The sequence below is a fragment of the Phaethon aethereus genome, assembly GCF_964289735.1.
Source record: "Phaethon aethereus genome assembly, chromosome: 1".
Lineage (NCBI taxonomy): Eukaryota > Metazoa > Chordata > Aves > Phaethontiformes > Phaethontidae > Phaethon > Phaethon aethereus.
In genome coordinates this window covers 1697338-1716198 of record NC_138575.1, presented here as the reverse complement: position 1 = coordinate 1716198, position 18861 = coordinate 1697338, and the positions used below count along the sequence as shown (strand labels likewise).

At 49.9% G+C, this 18861-nt stretch overlaps 1 protein-coding gene across 2 annotated transcripts; it reads right to left on the bottom strand.

Moving 5' to 3' along the window:
• Positions 1 to 1611: 1611 nt before the first annotated feature.
• Positions 1612 to 18290, bottom strand: GDI2 (GDP dissociation inhibitor 2). Of its 2 annotated transcripts, XM_082014047.1 has the most exons (11): positions 18118 to 18290; positions 9976 to 10083; positions 8995 to 9094; positions 7562 to 7696; positions 6000 to 6198; positions 5504 to 5635; positions 4829 to 4928; positions 3699 to 3870; positions 2923 to 3067; positions 2590 to 2644; positions 1612 to 2514 (listed from the first exon to the last, which is right to left on the bottom strand). In XM_082014047.1, exons 1-11 carry the CDS (start codon positions 18160 to 18162, stop codon positions 2359 to 2361), a joined length of 1347 nt encoding a protein of 448 aa, XP_081870173.1. In that variant the 5' UTR covers positions 18163 to 18290; the 3' UTR covers positions 1612 to 2358. The 2 variants fall into 2 exon arrangements, with proteins under 2 accessions (XP_081870173.1, XP_081870174.1); XM_082014048.1 differs by lacking the exon at positions 7562 to 7696.
• Between the last annotated feature and the right edge of the window lie 571 nt (positions 18291 to 18861).

Genomic DNA, 18861 nt, shown 5'->3' with positions numbered 1-18861 from the left:
TCAGGGAAGCCAGCGGCAGTCCCCTCTACACTACATTTCAAGTCGCCCCTGTTGCCTCTTCACTGCTGGGACTCGAGCGCCTTCCGGCACATGGAAGTCTTGTAAATAGCCAGACGACAAGATGCAGGAATGAAAAGCTCTTATTTATGGTAGCTCAAAAAAAATGTGTCGGGAACAAAATGCCACATTGAAGACCTTTGTAAGATACCCTACCTATGGATGGGGAGGGCAGAGTTGTCCTCTTTTTTTTTAATTTTAATAAAATTATACAAGACATTATGCACAGTTTGAATTTGTATAGAGTTTCATTAATAAAACCCTAAAAACTAAGTTTCACACACCACTGCTGTCTGGAGAGGGGGTTCCCGCTCAGCACCCAGCCTCTCCGGGCAGCAGGGGCAGAGGAGAGCAGCCCTCCCAGCTCAGAAATCAGCTTTGTTCTGCGTTACCCCCAGCTTGGAAGCCTCTCTGGGAAGGAAAGAGCGAGCAAGACTGCTTGGTTCTGAGTGGTGGGCTCACAGAGGCTCTGGGCTGCAGGATCAACACCCTCCTCCTGCCCAGCAGGAGAGGTGTACCCTGAGCCAGAGGAAGCACCAGGCTACAGCAGAGAGGGGTAATGGAAGTACTTTAGGGGAAGGGGCTTGTTTTCCATGTGCATTAGGTCTGTCTGGCCTTTGAAAAGGCAAATTGTTGCCATTGAGCACTGCAGCAGCTGGAGAGAAGGAAGCACAAGGCAAGGGAAAACTTCCCCAGCCACAACTACGCACCTCGCTCCGGCAATACAGGCACCGGCAGCTTAAAATGGAAAGGGGGTTCCTGGAACTGGTGCCCAGGGAGAGGAAGTGCCGAAAGCCCCTAACACCAGGGAGGGAGGAAGGAAGGAGAGGGGCAGCCGCAGCCAGGTTTCACACAGCACCACTTTGTGAAAGACCTGGTTCCTCTTCAGCAGCAGCATGACAGCAGCACAGCTACGGCCGAAGGGAAGGATGAACCATTGTCCCTGGCCAAGCACAGCAACTGAGAGCAGGAGAATGCTGTTCCAAGGCATTTTCCTCATTCTTCCTGGCACTTGGCATCACTGTGCCTAAACACAAGCCCTGCTCCTCGCCACACGCCTGCCGCCCAGCCAGGGGATCAATATGGCTCACTCTGCAGAGGAGCGTCTCTTATTCAGAGCGATAAGAGATCAATGCTCTGTAGAGAATAAGAGCAAGAATTATTTACTGTTGCTTCCAGCAAGCACCATTTCTGGATGGAGGCACCAGGGGGTGGCTGCAGGGAGCGAGCAGGCTTGCACCTACCCGCAGCTCACGACACAGCGAGAGGCCTTGTGCTGCGGCATCTTCTCCCCTGCCGAAAGCAGCCCCGAGAGCAGCAGGAGCTGGGAAGCCTGAGCCTGTTTTCTAGCAGGAAATGCTCTGCACCACTCACATTTCAACCCTGGCAGGCAGAGATCCAAGGGATCTCGGAAAGGAGATGCTGCTCATACAACTGAAGTGAATCAGACCAGAGCACAGGACTGGTTTCCAGAATTTGGCTTTACTTCGCAGTACAGAAATCATTTGGAGCCTTCAGGAGACACGAGAAGCACAGGCTCTGTCATATCGATACCGCAGTGCCGTTTGGTCCATCCGAGAAGCCACCAGGGTACAGAAAATACTTCCACATCTTGCCTGCTCTGTAATTTGTTCTCTCAATTTTATTAAGATTAAAACACAAAGGAGCCTTAGGCACAGCTGTGTCCCAACCGATGTAAACAGTTTTAGAAGCTTAAGTGGAGGTTAAGTTCTGTGCCCAGAACTAAGCCAACATTTGCTGCTACAATAGATGTGGGCTTTGTCCATAATACAACTTGCCACAGAGTTAGATTGATGGGAAGAGACTTTAGGGATGCTGTCCACAATAATGGAGTGCTCAGTTTCTATTTTCCTTGATATCAGCTTTGAGTGACAACTGTCACCTCTACTACCTCACCAGAAGCACATAATTGTGAAGGATGTTTACAAATGATTAAAAATACAAGGTAAGACACAGCTGTCAATGAGTTATTTCAAATCGGCACCAACATCTACGTCTGCAAAAAAAAAAAAAAAAGAAAGGTTCAGTCTGCCTTTCGCTTACAAGGTTAGTCATTAAATCAGTCAGTAATTTGCCAGATTCTGGACAGCAGCCCTACTAGAATGAAATAATTAACACATGATATCCAAAAGGGGAACATTACCAGTGCAGTACTCTTCAATCTCTCAGAGATGGGATTACAAAAGCAGGCCTTACAATATTGAATTTCATACAGTGTTCATTAAGTTCCTTATATATTCATATTAGCCGATTTAAATTTCTCCTAATTAGAGATTCTCATTACTGCTGCTCCTCCTCCCCATAGATATCATTTTTCTTGCGTTTCATCTCTTCGAAGTCAAACTCTGATCCCATCATCCTCTTATAAATATCTTTGATGTCATCGCACGTCGTCTCAAAGTGAGTGGTGGCGTCATAGGTGCGAGAAATGAAGATCTGGAAAGAGAAGCAGCAGTTCAGCATTGAGCCTCTCTCCTCACCCCCTCAAACACGAGTTCGGTGCTCACTGACCTGGCTTTCGGTCCCCAAGTCGGTTGGTGCAAACAGGTCGCTGATGCTAACGAACCTGGAAGGAGGAAAAAGAAATTGAAAAAAAAAAAAAAAATGAAGTGCTTTAAAACTAGCCTGAAGCTTCGCTGAGCATCGGTATGGGTGCAAGAACAGCTGAATTAAAGGGCATTTCCCTGCCCAGCACATAAGCACTGAAGGTACAAAGGAAATTCAGAGTTTCAACACCTCTTTGCAGCCAAACGGCCCTCAGATCCTCTCTGCCTTCATGCCTCAGACCCGGGCGCTCTCAGCAGAGCAGTGAGAAGGGGAAGAGGGGACTCGTCGAGGGCTTACTTCTGCTCAATGGGCTCCAAGAGGTCCAAGGCTGGCTTGATTTCCTTCTCTGGGTCAGCGGTTTCCACAGTAGTGCTGGCAATGGCGATGTACTTCCCCTGCGCTGCCACGTTGTGTGCAGAGGAGATCATGCAGACGTAGATATCTGGGGAAACGCATCACGGCGGCAGGTCAGTACGCGTCAGGCAAGCCAACAGCCCGGCTCGGTCCTGCCTCATCCCAAAAGCCTCCTCTAGCTTGCACACTCGTGCGACTCTTCCTGCTCCCCTGACACTTTGTGCCTCCTTGTCCTGGTTAAGGCCACGCTTGAATGAGTTCTGTCCTTGCCCTGCAGTCCTACGTGCCCTCGGTCTCTTCTTGGCTGAGCAGCCTGGACACAAGCAGCCCTGTGAGCTCTCCAAAATTCACTTTCCTGTGCTACGACAGCTCCCGAAAGCCAGCAGGGTCCCCAGCAGCCAGCCTACCCCCCTGTTCAAGGGCGAGGAAGCATTCCCCTTCCTGCACACAGCCCTTGCCCCCTGCCCACAGGCAGCTGGCTTCTCCCACCTGCCCCAGCACTGCTCTAAACTAAAGCACGGCCTCACTGGGGCCTAAGGGATTTCTGGACAGGGCACGAATTCCGCCACATGAGCAGCAGTTAAGTGTGTTTTCCTGTTCGATTCGCCTCTCACTGGACTACTGGAGCACACATTTGATGCAAGGCCGTTCAATGGCCAGCCTCAACCGAAGTGTGATGGGACCTGCGCGTGCCTCGGCAGCCCCCGCTCTCCACACACCTGATTTTCGGTTGACCTGATTCTGTGGAATGATGATCTGGCACGAGTTGGCATCGTTTGTATTCTTGATGGGGTGGCTCAAGATGCAGATTACCCGAATCACTTGGCCGACCTTCGTTACGCGGTCCGAGACGTAGCTGGGGTCACAGATGAGCTGTTTGCAGCGAGCAACCTGCAGAGACAAGACGGACCTCGGGTGACCACCGCGCGGAGGTGCGTACACAGCCAGAGGTGAGGAACCGGCCGATTTTGAGGAAAACCGAGTGCGGTTTGAGGTGGCTGTTCCTGCACCGGGTTCTTACTTCACTGCCAGCAACACGCTTCAGCTTGGACAATCCAAATCTCAGTGCGTTACTCTTAAAGACTACAGAGCGCTGCGTGATGGATTACACCTTCCCCTTGTCACTCAGCGCACCGTTAAGCTCTAACCACTAGAGAGTCCAGATCTTCCAGTCTAGGACCATAACTTGACCAGTTCACACTAGAACTCATTTTTACAGTACTAGTTTAATATTTGACCAGTTTGAAACCTCCAGGCAGCCTGCACTTGGGCACATCAGTCTATAGCATGGATTATCACCTCCGCTGCTAGCCAGGACACGTCATCCCCTGCCCAGAAGGGACACGTTACCCTACCAAAAAGCTCTAAGCTGTCCTGCGAAGCTCCCGCTCTAGCTGGGAGCACATTTATAGCTTCCAAGTAGCTCGCAGCACTCTGGGCTAGCTTTATATTGCCAGGTTGAGAAGAAGCTGCAGAAAGGCTGTGTGCCAGCTGAGTGGTGAATACTTAATGTCAAGGGCAAAGCTGGTTCCATCCCCAGGTTAGACACAAGCGAGCAGCTCCTTTCCACTTAGCTAGCCTGATTTATTCAGAAGACAACCTTGCCACCCCATGGAAACCTCATTCCAACTCCTGGAGTACGACTACTGAACTGTACTCCTCACCATGAAAACATCAACATGTCTTAAGCGAGTTGGCACAGGGAAACAGCACCGGCCAAGCAGTTTTGGTCCTAGGGCTTTGACGAGAGGTTTTCTACTGCATTTGTTCGGATCAATGACCAACAGCTGCAATTTTAAGAGTCAAGATGTGGGGTGGGGAATAAGGAAAGAATCGGAAGGTACCGTACCTCCCCTTCAGACTTCACACCAACCACTTTGCCGTTTTCTATCACAATCTCTTCAATGGGCTTGTTCAGCATGTAGGTGCCTCCATATATAGCACTTAGCCTGCAAGAGTAAAGCCACTTCAGCACGTTCCACAGGTGTGCGTTTGGTTTTTAACAGCCCTTCCAGCCCCTTGTTTCTGTTCCATGTAGACAAGCCCCACATTAAGACTTTAACCTCTTGAAAATACACTGCTTAAACATCTACACAGCAGATGCTGCCTGCCATTCTTTCTGCAAGGCATCAGCTGGTATTTGGAGCAAATTATAGGTGGAATTACATCCACCTAGAAAGAATCTGCTTGGTGCAACCCAGACAGTCCTACAGTAAGAGCTGCAGGCTACGCCACATAGGCAAATCTGACTTCTTGGATAGACAAGATGCAGCAAGCAGTACCTTTGAGCAAATGCAAAACTACCACCGCTAACAGGAATCAAGGTAAACAAGCCCAGAAAGAAGCAATCTCCCATGAAGGAATCGCTTCTTGATTAAGACATCAAGAGAACCATTAACCACCACAGTACTTTTTATGTGGCATCACTTTCTGGAAGCCTAAGCACTGACTCCACACATCTGATCCCCCACCATGTACTGCAGCAGGGCTGAGAAAACACTGGAGTCCAAAACCAAGTTCTCACCTTGCAAATCCCTGGGGCAGCTCTCCAAGGCCATAGAGAGGATAAAGGTACGGGCTTTTACCGTATCTAGCCAGCGACTCACTGTAGAGCTTAATCCTGTTGATTGTTTCTTGGCACGGTTGATCTAGATAGCTGGAAGGGCAGTTACACCATTTGCAACGTTTCACAAACCAAGACTTACACCAGAAGACACTCAGAGAGCAAAATATTTACTTCCTATCACATTTCCTTTCCCACCCTCCAGCTGCTCCTGGCAAGTATTTCCCTGGAAGTTCCCTTTTAGAAGCACTTTTATTCAGGAAGGAGATGCTTCATTAACCCCAGGAACCCACAAAGTTTAAATATCCCATCAGCAGAGGACCCAGTATTTTAAGATTCATGCAGCACTTGGGGGCAGACACACCTTGAGAGACATCCTACCCTCAGCTCACAAAGCCCACGCTGTAAGCACTCAGCACCCCAGCTGATTTGGGGAAGCAACGAAACCCACACTTACTCGTCAGTCCTGTAGAGCGCAAGTGCATGGCCCGTGAAATCTATAACATCTTGTCCCAGGTCAAACTTCTTATACACGTCGCGCATGGTGGTCTTCTTGGGATCAACACCTTCAAAAGTTCGGGGGTCGTTCTCATCAAAGTTGGCAACATACACTAGGAATTTCCTGAACCGGCGTTTCTCAAACAAGCCCATTAAGCCTAAAAACAAGGTGTTTTGTTAGAACTTACGCAGCTACTGAATGGCTTTTCCCATTGCCACAGAGTATCAGAAGCGGGTAAGAACTGCTGAGTGTTTCAGACATCGCTCAGTAATGTGGAGTCTGGCCTTGGGGGCGACCAAGGCTCTCTGTTCAAACAGGAGACACACAAACATCTGCCAAGCCGATCCACACTGACAGGGGTCCTGGTGTACAGGACCTCAAGAGGTGGTACGGCCAACTTCTTTCAAAGTGTGGCTGGAGGTCGAGCTTCTACACACTACACCCAGCTGCAGGAAAGCTTGGAGAGCAGTTTCCACTCGGCCTGGTGTAAAGCCCGACCTAAGCTTTCCTAAGCAGAGACTTGTGTTTCGCATCTACCAGACTTACCATCAGAGCAAGCAGTGCTGGGCTCTCCTGCAGCCTCGCCAAGGAACTAGCAAGTGCTGCAAAGGTCAGAACTTCAAACACGAGATTGGACAAGGCACCATTTATGCAATTTAATTTTCTACAAATTGGAGGAGCAAGACTGGACTTGCTGAAGCACGAAGACAGAGACAGCACCAAAGGCACCTCCTACTTCTGCCAGTATGAGTCTCTTAAGAGACCGCTTATGAGGCAGTAACGAGGCCAAATTGAAGGAACAACCGATTACTTCACAACAAACAGGAATATCTGCCATGGAGAAGGCTCCAACGTACAGACAAGCCACATACTGGGAGCCTTACTTGCAGGAGTTGCTTTATCACAAGCCTTTTCAGAGATGGTACTAGATACATCCCGCATCTGAAGCTAATGGACAGCCCCCTGCCAGCTCCTATTCTGAATGATCAGTAATTTTATCTGAAGAGTGAAATTTAAGTAGACAACAATTAAGATTTGAGATAGGTGCACATGTTGGAATTAGTCATTCCAATTTGCCTGCTGATAAATGCGACATTTTTCACACACACAATTCCATCCAACAAGGACCTAACATTAAATATTTATGGCAGAGCTGGGAGCATAAGGCCCAAATGTAACACCTTGAGGAAGTAAAATACTGCCAAATTTTCACCAGATGAGCCACAGAACAGGCAGCGTGACTGGCTCCATCTGAAAGCTCAAAGAAAACAGTAATTCAAGGGTCAGGAGGCCCAAGACTCCTTGAGGTGTTTGAAGTTAAACGAGATGCAGAAGAATCCTATGCCAAGCAGAGCTTGTTACTGAGACGGAGTCTCCACACAGAACCACGTAAGGAACGTCAAAATTTCCTTTTCTACACAAGCACAGAACATCCTGAGATGTGAGTGGCAGAGACTTGTCTTGCCTTTGGTTAGAGAGTGTAGCCTGAGGAGGAAACGAAGCAAGGTGCAACTACTCACTGGATGCCAAAGCTTCTGCCTCAGTGGAAGGAACTTTGTAGATCTTTCCACCCTTGTAAACGAAGCTTCCCTCGATCACCTTGAAGTCTAAGTAGCGAGTGACTTCTGTGTAGAGCAGCATCTTTACCAACTGACCTGGAAAAGAGGTTTGGCACAAGTCAACAAGCTGGTCTGTAGCCAGAAGGCAAGCGGAGAACAGTGTTTCTCACAAGGCAGACAGTTCTTCCAACACAGCAAACCCTTCAACAGCAGCACCACCTTCAACCCACACAGCTCTTACACCTTTGTGTAACAGACGGGATGTGGCAGATACTCTCTAGTGCAATTATGAGGCAGTTTTAAGGCTTTCTTACAGGCAATTAATAGCTTCTTTGTCACTCCTGTGGTTTCCATCAGTCCTCTGAGTAAAAGCCATCCTGCAGCATGTTAATCTGCTGCAGAAAACACAGCTCTTTGCTCCTTGTAGTTCATTCACACTCAACATGACAAACAAGGTTATGTCTCTGAACCATAGGAGCTCCTCAGCCTCACTATCCACATCTAGCACAGCCAGCATGTTAGTTGTCCAGCCAACTTGCCACAAATTAGCCCCTGGCTTGCAAGCAGCTAGTGTCAACATATGCCTGCTTACCTGTCCCTATCCACCGTCACATCCCTAGAGGGATGCCGTCCCTTAGAAAGGCACTACAATGGCATTCCTGTGCAAGCTGAGAGTAAGCTGAGACTAAGAGTAACCAAAGCTTGACTGGAATCAAACCAAGACTTCCACTGCACTAACCCTGAGCAAGACTGGCACTACGCAATATATTCATTCCCTCATGCTTTAGGGACAAGATTCCAGTAGCTAGTGGTTGCTGTTTGGCAAAATGAGTGGCCCCTGAATTTGTTTGCATTGATAACCACTTCACCGATAGTGGATTTGGTCCAGAAGACCTGTCCCAGTACTGGAACACATAAATTAAAGAATGAGGGTTTGTAGCATCAATAAGGGATGACAGAGTTTGCAAGCCATAAAACAGGAACAAAGGGGATTAACAGTCACCATGGAACCAACCGTTTCTTCCTAAGCCATGGAAGAATAACAACACCCAAATTCATGGCATTAATTCTGGCTAGAAATGCAAACGCTTTCAGAGAGGATGTTGGAAAATGGCCATTCAAACCTTCCAGACAGGCCATTGCTGCACACTCCAAGCCGGAGCCATCTTCTAAGTTTGAAAGGTCCACAGCCAGAAAGAGTCACAGAGCAGAAGCTGTGGTGCTTCTGGCATAAACGCATGCAGATCAGCTCGAGTGAGCTTTCTGCAGCTCTTTGATTAATGCTTCCACAAGCTGATGAAGAGATGGCTCAAGGGCTGTTTATTCGATTACAGCACTGAACACTAACCCTTGCTATGCTTACGAGGCAGACTTGGGAGCTCAATACCACTTACCATTAGCCATAAGGAATTTTGGAATTAGGTCCACGTTCCAGTCTCTTCCTCGCCCCATAGACTCTGGTGGAGTTCCTGGTAGATTAAACCTTTTGTAGAGCTTTGGAGACAATACAAAACTTATTATAACAGAGGAAGTATCTATGGGTAAAATTTCTCCCACACATGTACACACTTTCCACCCCCACACCTCCCCAGCTGAACATAAGCTCCTCACAGCAAGCTTCTGGCCAGCGTTTTAGCTCGAATTTGATTTTTGATGCAATACACAATGCACATCCAGTAAATTCTTACAGTAATAACCAGGCAGCATTATTCTGCTCATCTAGTCTTTCTTCCTCCAAGTCTTAAAGCTTGGGAATTTATGACCTGATGAACCAAAATACTGTTTAACATAGCTAAAGGTAATCTCATGAAAATGCCTATTTCAGGAGAAGGCAGGCTCCTCCATTTACTGAAATCAGATTCTCCAATATAAATATTTAACCCAATTAAGCAGCAGAGAGAGCAGTGATTTCCTGACATCTGATCAATCAGCCACACTAACAGCTTTAGGGGCTACACAATCGCAGGACGAAAGCTGTGAGCAAATGAGATGGCACCTATCTATCTGCAAGTGTTCACAGATCAAGGAACACACGTTAACGTCAAGGCACGGAGAGCACACGGCCTTTGTTAGGCCAACATTTGCCGGCAAGCACGACGGTAACAATTTAGTCAAAGAGTTTAAACATCTAGCTCTGGTGCGTGCTTGAATCTTGACTGGGCACTGCAGAAAACAAGCACTATCTACTAAGTATAAACATATGCACCGCTTTCTCCTCTGCTGTTATCTGGTGTGGAAGTGCCATAAAACATTCTTACTCAAAGGAAACCCTTAAGAGTAATTACTTTGAATCCACCCCTGGGATAGCCTGAAATAAAGCCCCCTTTATGTGCCTGGGGAGGACACAATAGGCGGGTGTCAGCCTCCATACTTACATCCTCCAGGGGTGTAATGGATGCGCTTTCCCCGCCGTAGTAAGAGTTACGATCCATGTGAAGGACTTTCTTTCCATTCACTGACATGATCCCGGAGAGGATGCATTCCTACCAAGAGAGGAAACGAGAAGAGATGCAAGGGACACGTTTAGTTGTGTTTGAGCCTCCTTCCATTTTTCCTAACGATGCTTTCTTACAAAGCACGCCACATCCCTAGATTTGAAGGTACATGCACAGTCCTTTGAAAAACAAACACACCAGTTGCCTCACTCCAGAATTAAGACATCCATGCTGAAAGACTTCTATGTGAGACAGATTAACCCTTTACTAGGTTTGCTGTCTGCTCTGGGCAAGCCAACCAAGATGTTTTAACTACACAACCACCACCTATCGGGTCTCCCCCAAGGATATTTCTGGGAAGTTCATGCATTTGGGCCAGATCAGGAAAATTTGTACTCCTAAACCACCAGCTATCAAATTAAGGATGTTCACAGAGAGGTAGCACCCACGTTTATGGGTGACACTAGGAGAATAAAACTTTGCCTTAAAGGACTCCAGGTAGTCTCCTCAAAACATCCGTCTTTGATATCTGCCACACTGGGACACACAAGACAGTCAACAGCTACTCTTAGAGGATAGAGGGAACATAAAGAATATATTAAGCCATTTGGGAGCTTTATCATCTCAGTAGACACTTTGCTATCCTTGCTATGTACCCACTGAGATTAAAAACACTGACATTGAGCAGCAGCTCAGCTGCTACGTCCGCACGCAACACCAAGAGGCTGAGACTAATCGCAGAGGGACACAAGCTGTAGCTTGCAGAACCAGCTAAGGAGTTGCACGGCTAAATCCCCATTAAAACATAACTTTGCAACTAACCCAGTCACTGGCTCTGGCATTCACAAGCCAAAGAGCTTAACAAAAACTTGAATACCTGCATGCTTAGGATTGCTTATCAACAGAGGTTTAACTGATCTTTCTTGCTCTGCCCCAACTCTCTCCAAGTGCAGAATTACAGCTGCACCTGAGTTCTTGTTTACCACCAGCATTATCTAATTTGTAGGTGCCGTCCACATCTCACATTAGCTTTCATACAGCCTGTAAAACCCCACATCCAGCTGCTGAGAGGTGCCGCCGCTGCACATCTGCTCGCCCAGGAGCAGAGGAGCTGTTCATTCAAGAGAACCAGCAGCTTGGCTCTCGCAGCAGAGATCTGCGTCTCCATGAGATCCTTCGTGTTTACTCCACATGCACCTCGCCCCGGGGAGCACTCAGGACTCTCCTCATGTGTCACATCCCTGCCACCGCAGCGTGCAGGAGGCTTACTTCAAAGTATGTTATGGCAACGCTGGCCACTACCGTTATCGGTTAGTGCACTCAGCCAAACCACTGTTATAATGCAAAAAAGTCTCCCACCATATATATGTGACTTGCAAATCCTAATCCTGGTAAATCCTCAGTGTAAAGGAAACTTTTAAAACCACAACTTCACCAAAGACCAACCCACCAACCCAAAGGCAGCCTGCAGGAGGGGTCATTTTGTTCCCAAGTGTCTCAACATCTGTAGATGCAGGGATGGTTGGCAGGGATCGCTGGCACGGGGACTTGCTGTTCTTGCGCTTCCAGGTGGCAACGGGCAAATCTTTTCTGCTGGAAGAGCAAGGCACTGCTAGCCAGCCGGTGACCCACCGGGATGCCACCGTAATTCAGACAAGGCCCTGAAGAGCAAAGCTAGAGCTGTCGGCCTAGTGCACAACAAGAATGGGCCGGTCTGAGTCTAATCCCTGAAGCTGTGGGCGACTTCAAGGCTTCATGATCATCACGTGGATCATGAACAGAATTAGCCGCAGTACTTCCCACAAAATCTCTCTCTGATCCATCAGCTGCTCCCTCCAGCACCATACCAGCATCCACAGACTCCAGATCCCTCATGTCCTACAAAACCCTTCCATTTTTTCCAGACAGGCTGAAGGAAGCAGAGACTCTTACAGCAGACACGGCTGCACCAAACCCTGTTAAGACACTACTCCAGAGCACCATGAGCCCTGCAAGGCTGAGGAACTGCACTAGTGAAAGTACAGGCGGCTTTTACGGTGTCAGTTCAAACGTTAATGATTTACCACGGGCAACATGGGACTATCACACCAAGTACATCACCACTAGCCAGCATGATCTCCTCAGTTAAACCGAATTTCGGAGCTCTACGCAAGAGCTCTGGTTTGACTCTTTGCTCTAACCTGTGGTTTTATTCCCCCTGGAACATCTTCCAAAACCCTGGCTCACCAGCTCTGCCAGATGGTGGTACAGGACTGCCAACGTCCACACTGGAGCTGAGCCATGAGGAAGCCAACCAGGATTTCAAAACAGTAAGTATTGACTGTAGGGATGAAGTTATAGTAAAAGCTGCAGAAGCTACATTCTTCCGTCCAGATGTCAGCTGATTTCCTTCATCCACTTAAGGAAAACTTCAAAGCATTTCTTGCTCTATCTTCTCAGAGTAGCTCACCCATCACTTCCCAGTGAACGTGTATCCTTTCAACAGACTGCCTGCCCAAATTGCCAGCATCCCCCTAGAGCTAATCTGGATACCAGCAGAAGATATAAGTGGTCTTAAGTACCTTCTCAATCTTATTTCATACCCATTAAACACCGATATGGGGATAAAGGTGGAGGTATGATGATACTATTTTATCCAAGGCTCATTTCACAGGTTCCTTATATCACCCAGGCTCCTGCAGAGCCCCGAAGCGTTGAAATCCCACATAGGCCTTTCGCCGTCGCTTCCCTCCACAGCCGATGAGGCAACAGCATGGTCATAAAACATGAGACGCACAATAGATTTATCCTCCCAGCTCAGCAATTCCTTTCGACGCTGCACTGGCTGACCGCTGGCTCTACCCATCCACGGCCGCACTAGTCTGCATCTAGGAACCGCTTGATACGTCATTATGTTGTTTGGGTCAGGGACTGAGGAAAACAAACAGCCTGTACCGATAACAGAAGGCCTAGAAACAGTTTAGACTGTAATAAAAAGGGGGAAGAGTCAAGAGTTCAAACCTGTGGCTTTCTGACCATGTTATAAACATTAGCTCCACGCAGACAGGTAAAACTGAGCTGCTGCTGACAGCTGAAAGGGCACCAAGACACAGCAGGGAAAGCTCCAGGTATCCAGCTGGGGTCGAACACAATCTTCGTGCAAATCAGAGTCACGCTGTGCTACTATAATCCACCGCTTCAGCCAGTTCAGGTTACGATGGGCTCCCGAGAGCTCGCATTGTGTTGCCGAATGAATGACAGAGCAAGTCTCGCAGCGATCGATGTCCTCTGCAGCGCTGCTCAGCCGCTTCAAATGGCCGGAGAGCACAGAACCAGAGCGCGATGTGCATCAGAAACGTAAAGACAGCATGTTCAGTACACATCCATGGAAAAAAACAGGAGTAAGGGGTAACTTGGAGGCATTGGTGTTCCCATGCTTGCTTAAGACCACCAGCTCTTCCCTCACTTCCACGAACTGGTCACAAATAGGCTTTCTGCAGGCAGATGCCTTCAGGAATCGAGGGAAGCAAGTAGGTTTACATGGATTTTCTCCAAGTAGGGCGGCAGTTCAGAAAGGCTCAGACAGACCGATGGAAGCTCGAGCCAGCGCCGGTCCACCTAACAGCGCAGAGAGGAGGATTCTACGCAAAACATTTAACAAAATCCCTTCATCTTTGAGAACGGGTTCTGGCACAGCAAGAGCTCTTTTCTTCGAAAGACAGGGCTGTGCCGTAGTGAGCAAGAAGTTACACACAGCTCGTTACCATCACCCAGGCTATTCCACCTCTAACATAACGCTGGCTACGTCTACCACATCACACTCCAGAAAGCGACACTCAAAGCTCTGCTCAACCTTACAAGCTGCAAAAGCAATTACTCACTGCACTTGAGCAATCCCCTCAGCTACCAGGGGATGATGCAAGGGACCGTGACACTCCACTTGGTCCTCGCAGTCACTTTGATGTTCTTTATTTAGGCTCTTTAAGCAACGAGGCCTGTGCCTATGCGATTAAATATATCTGGAACCAAAGAGTTTTGACTACTCTGCTACTATAGAAAGTGAATCTGTATCTTTGCAGTGGATTTATATAGCTTTAACGCAGTGAGGCAGCTGGCAGGTAAGCAGCTTAGTTCAGTGCACTGGTGCCTGCAACGAGTGAAACCCCAGCAGGAACACAGTGTTCATCTAGTGGGCATAATTAAACTATCCTGTTTAGCCCCAACGTTCATGTCAAATAACCCACGTTGTCTGGAGCATGGAAAACAGATAACAAATGCCTGTCAGAGGACACAACATCCCAGTGAACAAGTACCAAGCTACTTCAGACCGCAGAGGTGTAAATTAAGGTGAACTGAAAAGACAAGTCTGAAAAATAAAAACACTAGGTGTTCTCCAGCCTGACGATTACCGCACCAGATTAAAAACAAGTTTGTGCAGTAGGTCTGGAGAAAGATGCTGCCTAATCGGCAATGCGCGACGTACACAGCAAGCCTAAGCCAAGGATCTCAAAGCTATTAAGACTTGAGCAACTTTGAGAAGCCATTCCCACCAGCACCTCCAGGATGCAGCAGATAGAAGACCTGCCAGCTCTCGTGCCAAGGCAGTCAGACCCACCACCACCAGCGCTCTGCAAATACCTGCCCTGTAGTCAGCGCACACAGCCTGACACTTCACCACCGCCTAACACACGGAGGGATCAGGAGGAACACAGTGCTCTGGTCTTACACCTCATGTAAGTTTAAGGCTGTAGTATCAGCAGTTATTCAGGATTAAAGATGCTCTGAGATTATTTTACCCCGTACTGCCAAGACATGTCTTTAAAAGCTTGGCACTGCAATGGGGTCTCCCATTCGCATACATAAGGGAAAAAGTTAAAATATTTTAGTGCCAGTAATCCCAGTCCAAAAACTGCCTGAGCTCTTCCTTACTGGATGAAGAAGAGATTAGCACCCAAAATACTCATGTTGCACTTTCAGATCCATCAAAAGTGGGATTCATGCACACACTCCTCCTTATGTAGCGGTGGCCCTGAAGACCCAACCAGAATGACCACTGCAGCAGATGTATTTCTGGCTCTTTTACAAAGGCTCCAACGACTTATTTTTTCCTCTTTAAAACAACAACTGAACTTTCACTGTGGAAAGAGAAAGAAAAAACCCTCCAGATCAGCAGCCACTCACTGTCTCTCCCAGATGGTCTGGATTACAGCTATTTTACAGGCTTCATACGAGTCCTAGCAATGGACATTGGGACAAGCCAACCAGTACTCTCATGGGACACAGGCACAAGATGGGCACACCCCAACAGGTAGCCTGGCAGAGGGGCACAGTGCTCGACTATCTAGCAAACAGGACCCCCAGTTAATCTTGTTTTCCTCAGGCAGCACCAAGACAGGTACCCAAGGTGCAAGTCAGGCTTTTCAGCAGAGGAATCTCACTTGGCTACAACAGTAGCCTGTTGGGACTCCAAACACTACAGTCCATTTCTGCAAGGGCCAGCTTTAAGGAAAGGCTAGTTGAAAACATCACCTGAAGTTTCATGACAGTTCAAGGCTCTTCGGAAAAGGAAGGAAACAACGGAACATGTTTACGCAGCGCATTTTCCAGTTCCTTTTCTTCAGGAAGCCTGACTCTGCTAAACACCAGTGCCAGACCAAAGTTGGAGGAGCAACCTTCAAGCTTCCAGTTTGATGCCTCATCCGACTGTAGAAAAGAGTCCTGTAGCCCAGCCTGAACCAGGCTCTGCTCCTTCACCAGCCAAAATGGTTGAACCAACACCATGCATTTTTGCATCAGGAACATCCTGGCTGCAGCAGGACCTCTGGTTTCCATTCACTTGCGTTTCCCCATGAGCTGCTTTAAGTCGGGATGAAGTCCATCCTGCTCTAATTGGTATTTCAGAGGTAAAGCCTGCGCATCACAAGCAAAGTAAGTGCTCCTGCACACTCCCAGGCTCTGGAGTTTGGTCAGCACACCTTAAAATATGGCTGTAATTTATTCCTTTTAACTCAACTGCTGATCATTAGCATTAGCTTGTCTTAAAAGTGATTTCACAAGAGGCCTTTTGTCAAATTTACATTGGCATTTGTCAGTTTGAGATTAAGCACGGTGCTTACCAACTTGATAGCACAGCTCACTCTAAAGCATAAATTAACATTTTAATGGCGCTCAGATCTATTGGAGGCCCCTCCACTAGCAGTTCATTATATTTCACCTCCCCAAAAGTCCCCGTTTCCCTGCCTTGGTGAGCCAGAGACAGGTTTTAGGACAGACTGCAGCTTTCCCTATCAAAGGAAAGAAGCTTTTGCCTCCTAAGTCATTCTGCTACCTCAAAGGAAGAGCCTTTAGAGAAAGGAATGAAAGCAACCAGGAAATCTGGGTTTACCCTACAGCAGCAGCCGGGAAGACGCTCCCACACGTTGCACTTTTTCTTTGTGCCACATCCTGGGTTTGTTACCATTATTCCCATACTCAAAAGGGGGGGGGGGGGGGGGGAGATAAACCAGATCTGCCTTAAGCAGCCGTGCCCCAGACCTGTGTCAGCAGAGATGATGCCTTCGACACTGTGGCAGCCCCTGTCAATCACAGCGCCAAAGCCACAGTAGGAAGCGCATGTATTTCTATTTACAATCACCATCAACAGGGGAAGTGGGGGAAATTCCTCACGGTCAACCCCAAAGACATCTCTTTGTCTAGCCACCTCTCCCCGATAACAGGGGAAAACAAAAGCAGGAAAGGTTATTTAACAGTGAGGAAAACCTCCTCTCCACCATATTGGATTTTCCTCCCCCTCTTCTTCAAACAATGCCTCTTATTTCTAACCTGCAATCCACCCCTTCAGCCCCTACTAAACCCGCAGCGGTATCTCCCCGGTTCGAGGAAAGGCAGGAACCAGAAGAAATCCCCACCAGCAAACCTCACAGGCAGCGGCACTGCCATTTTATATTGCCCCCCCCCCCAGCAGCCTGCAGCGCAGGGCTGCATCTTCCACAATAGGACAAAGCCCCACCACGGCTCATTCTCCTCTCTCTGCCGCACCCCCAAGTGCCATGAGCTGTCACCTTTCCGCAGGTATAACCGAGATGAAGCAACAACGCAAGAGAGGATTTTTTTTTTTTTTTTTTTTTTTGCGGGGGATGGGGGGGGAAAATCAGACAAATTTGACAGGCGTGCAGGGCTCGCCCGCCTCCCCATCCCCCTCCTGCTGCAGTCAGGGCTAGATGGAGAGTCGAAGGCTGCAAAGGCGGAGCGGGGAGAAGGGGGGGGGAATAACCAGGTCTGCCTCCACCCTAAGCCGGGCTCAGCTCCGGGGAAAGCACGGCTCGATGGACCTGCAGCCAACCTCGGGTTGGAGCGGGGGTGGATGAAAAGAAAAATAATAATAATAAAAATAAAAATCAGGCAATAAATCCCGTCGTTAGCGTTTTATTGTCTGTCGTCCCCCGCCCTCTCTCCGCTAAACAACTGCATTTTCCTGGGGCCTCCCACGGGCAGCCTGGGCCCGGCCCCGCAGCGGGGAGCCCGGGGCGGGGGGACACATCCCAACACAGGGGTCTAGTATAATCATAGAAAAAAAACAGAGACCAGCCCGGGCGGGGGGAGAAGGTGTCTAGTTAGGGATGGGGAAAGGACCCAGGTGTCCCGGGGAGGTGTCGGGGGACACACCAAAGCCCAGGCACCCAGGGTAATATTACGGGGGGGAAGCAGGAACCCAGGCACCCCAGCCCAGGTTGGGGGGGTGGGGAGGCTACGATGGTGAGGTGGCAGATGAAGAAAAGGACCACAAGGTCCGAGCGGGGGGGTGATAATCAGGGGGGAAATTAGGGAACAGACCCGGGCATCCAGGGGAGGGACCCGGGGCTGAGGGGGGCGCAGATCCCCGGGGCTGTGGGGGGTGGTAATCGGGTGAGAGATGGGCAAAAGGACACCAGTACCCGGGGGGAGCGGGGATCAGCACCCGTGTGGGCGATTGGGAGGGGGCTAGAGGCAGGCAGGACCCGGGGGGGGGGGTGGAGGGGGAGGAGGGGGCGGCGGCGGGGCCCGGCAGGGCGGCGGCCGCCCGCGGCAGGCCCGAGGCCCGGGCGGGCGGCGGCTCCTCCTCACCGTGAGGCCGGTGCCCAGCACGATCACGTCGTACTCCTCATTCATGGCGGCACAGGGAAGGGAAGAACGGGGTATGGAGGGGCGTCTGTCGGGTCTCTCTCCGCCGGCCGAGGCTGAGGCGAGGCGGGCGCTGCGGGGCCGCGGGAGTGGGAGAAAATGGAGCCGCCGCCGCCGCCGTGAAGAGACCGCGCCGGGAGGGGCGGAGCCGCACGCCCCCCCTCCCCCCCGCATCTGCCAATCACCGCCTGGCACCTCCCGCCATTGGCTCACCGCGCCGTCGCTAGGGGGCGGGCGCTGCGGCGTGCTCGACGGCCCTGCCACCGTGGTGGGGGGCGCGGCGCGCATGCGCCGCGCCTCGCTCCCGCCCCCGCCCCTTCAGGGTTTGTGCAGCGCCGAGCGTCCTCGATGGGGGGGGGGGGGGGGGCGGGGCGGGAAGGGCTGTAACAGCGGGGTAGAAGGGGCACACGTGTGCACGTGCTGCCTGTGCAAAGGGCAGGTGGGGGCCCGATGGGTGCGCAGGGGTCGTGCAACGAGCACGTGCAAGCGTGCGATGGCTGGGTGCACAGGCCTGCGACGGGGACGCGCGCGTCCCGGTCTCACACCCATGCGCCGTCCGCAACAAACGACGAGCCCGAGGGCGCTCGTTCTGCTTCCCAAACGCAGGCATCCCTTCTCGCATCCCTTCTCGCACGCGGCACTGCTCGCGTTTCCCCCTTTTTGCCCCACACGAAGAATTTTCGCCCT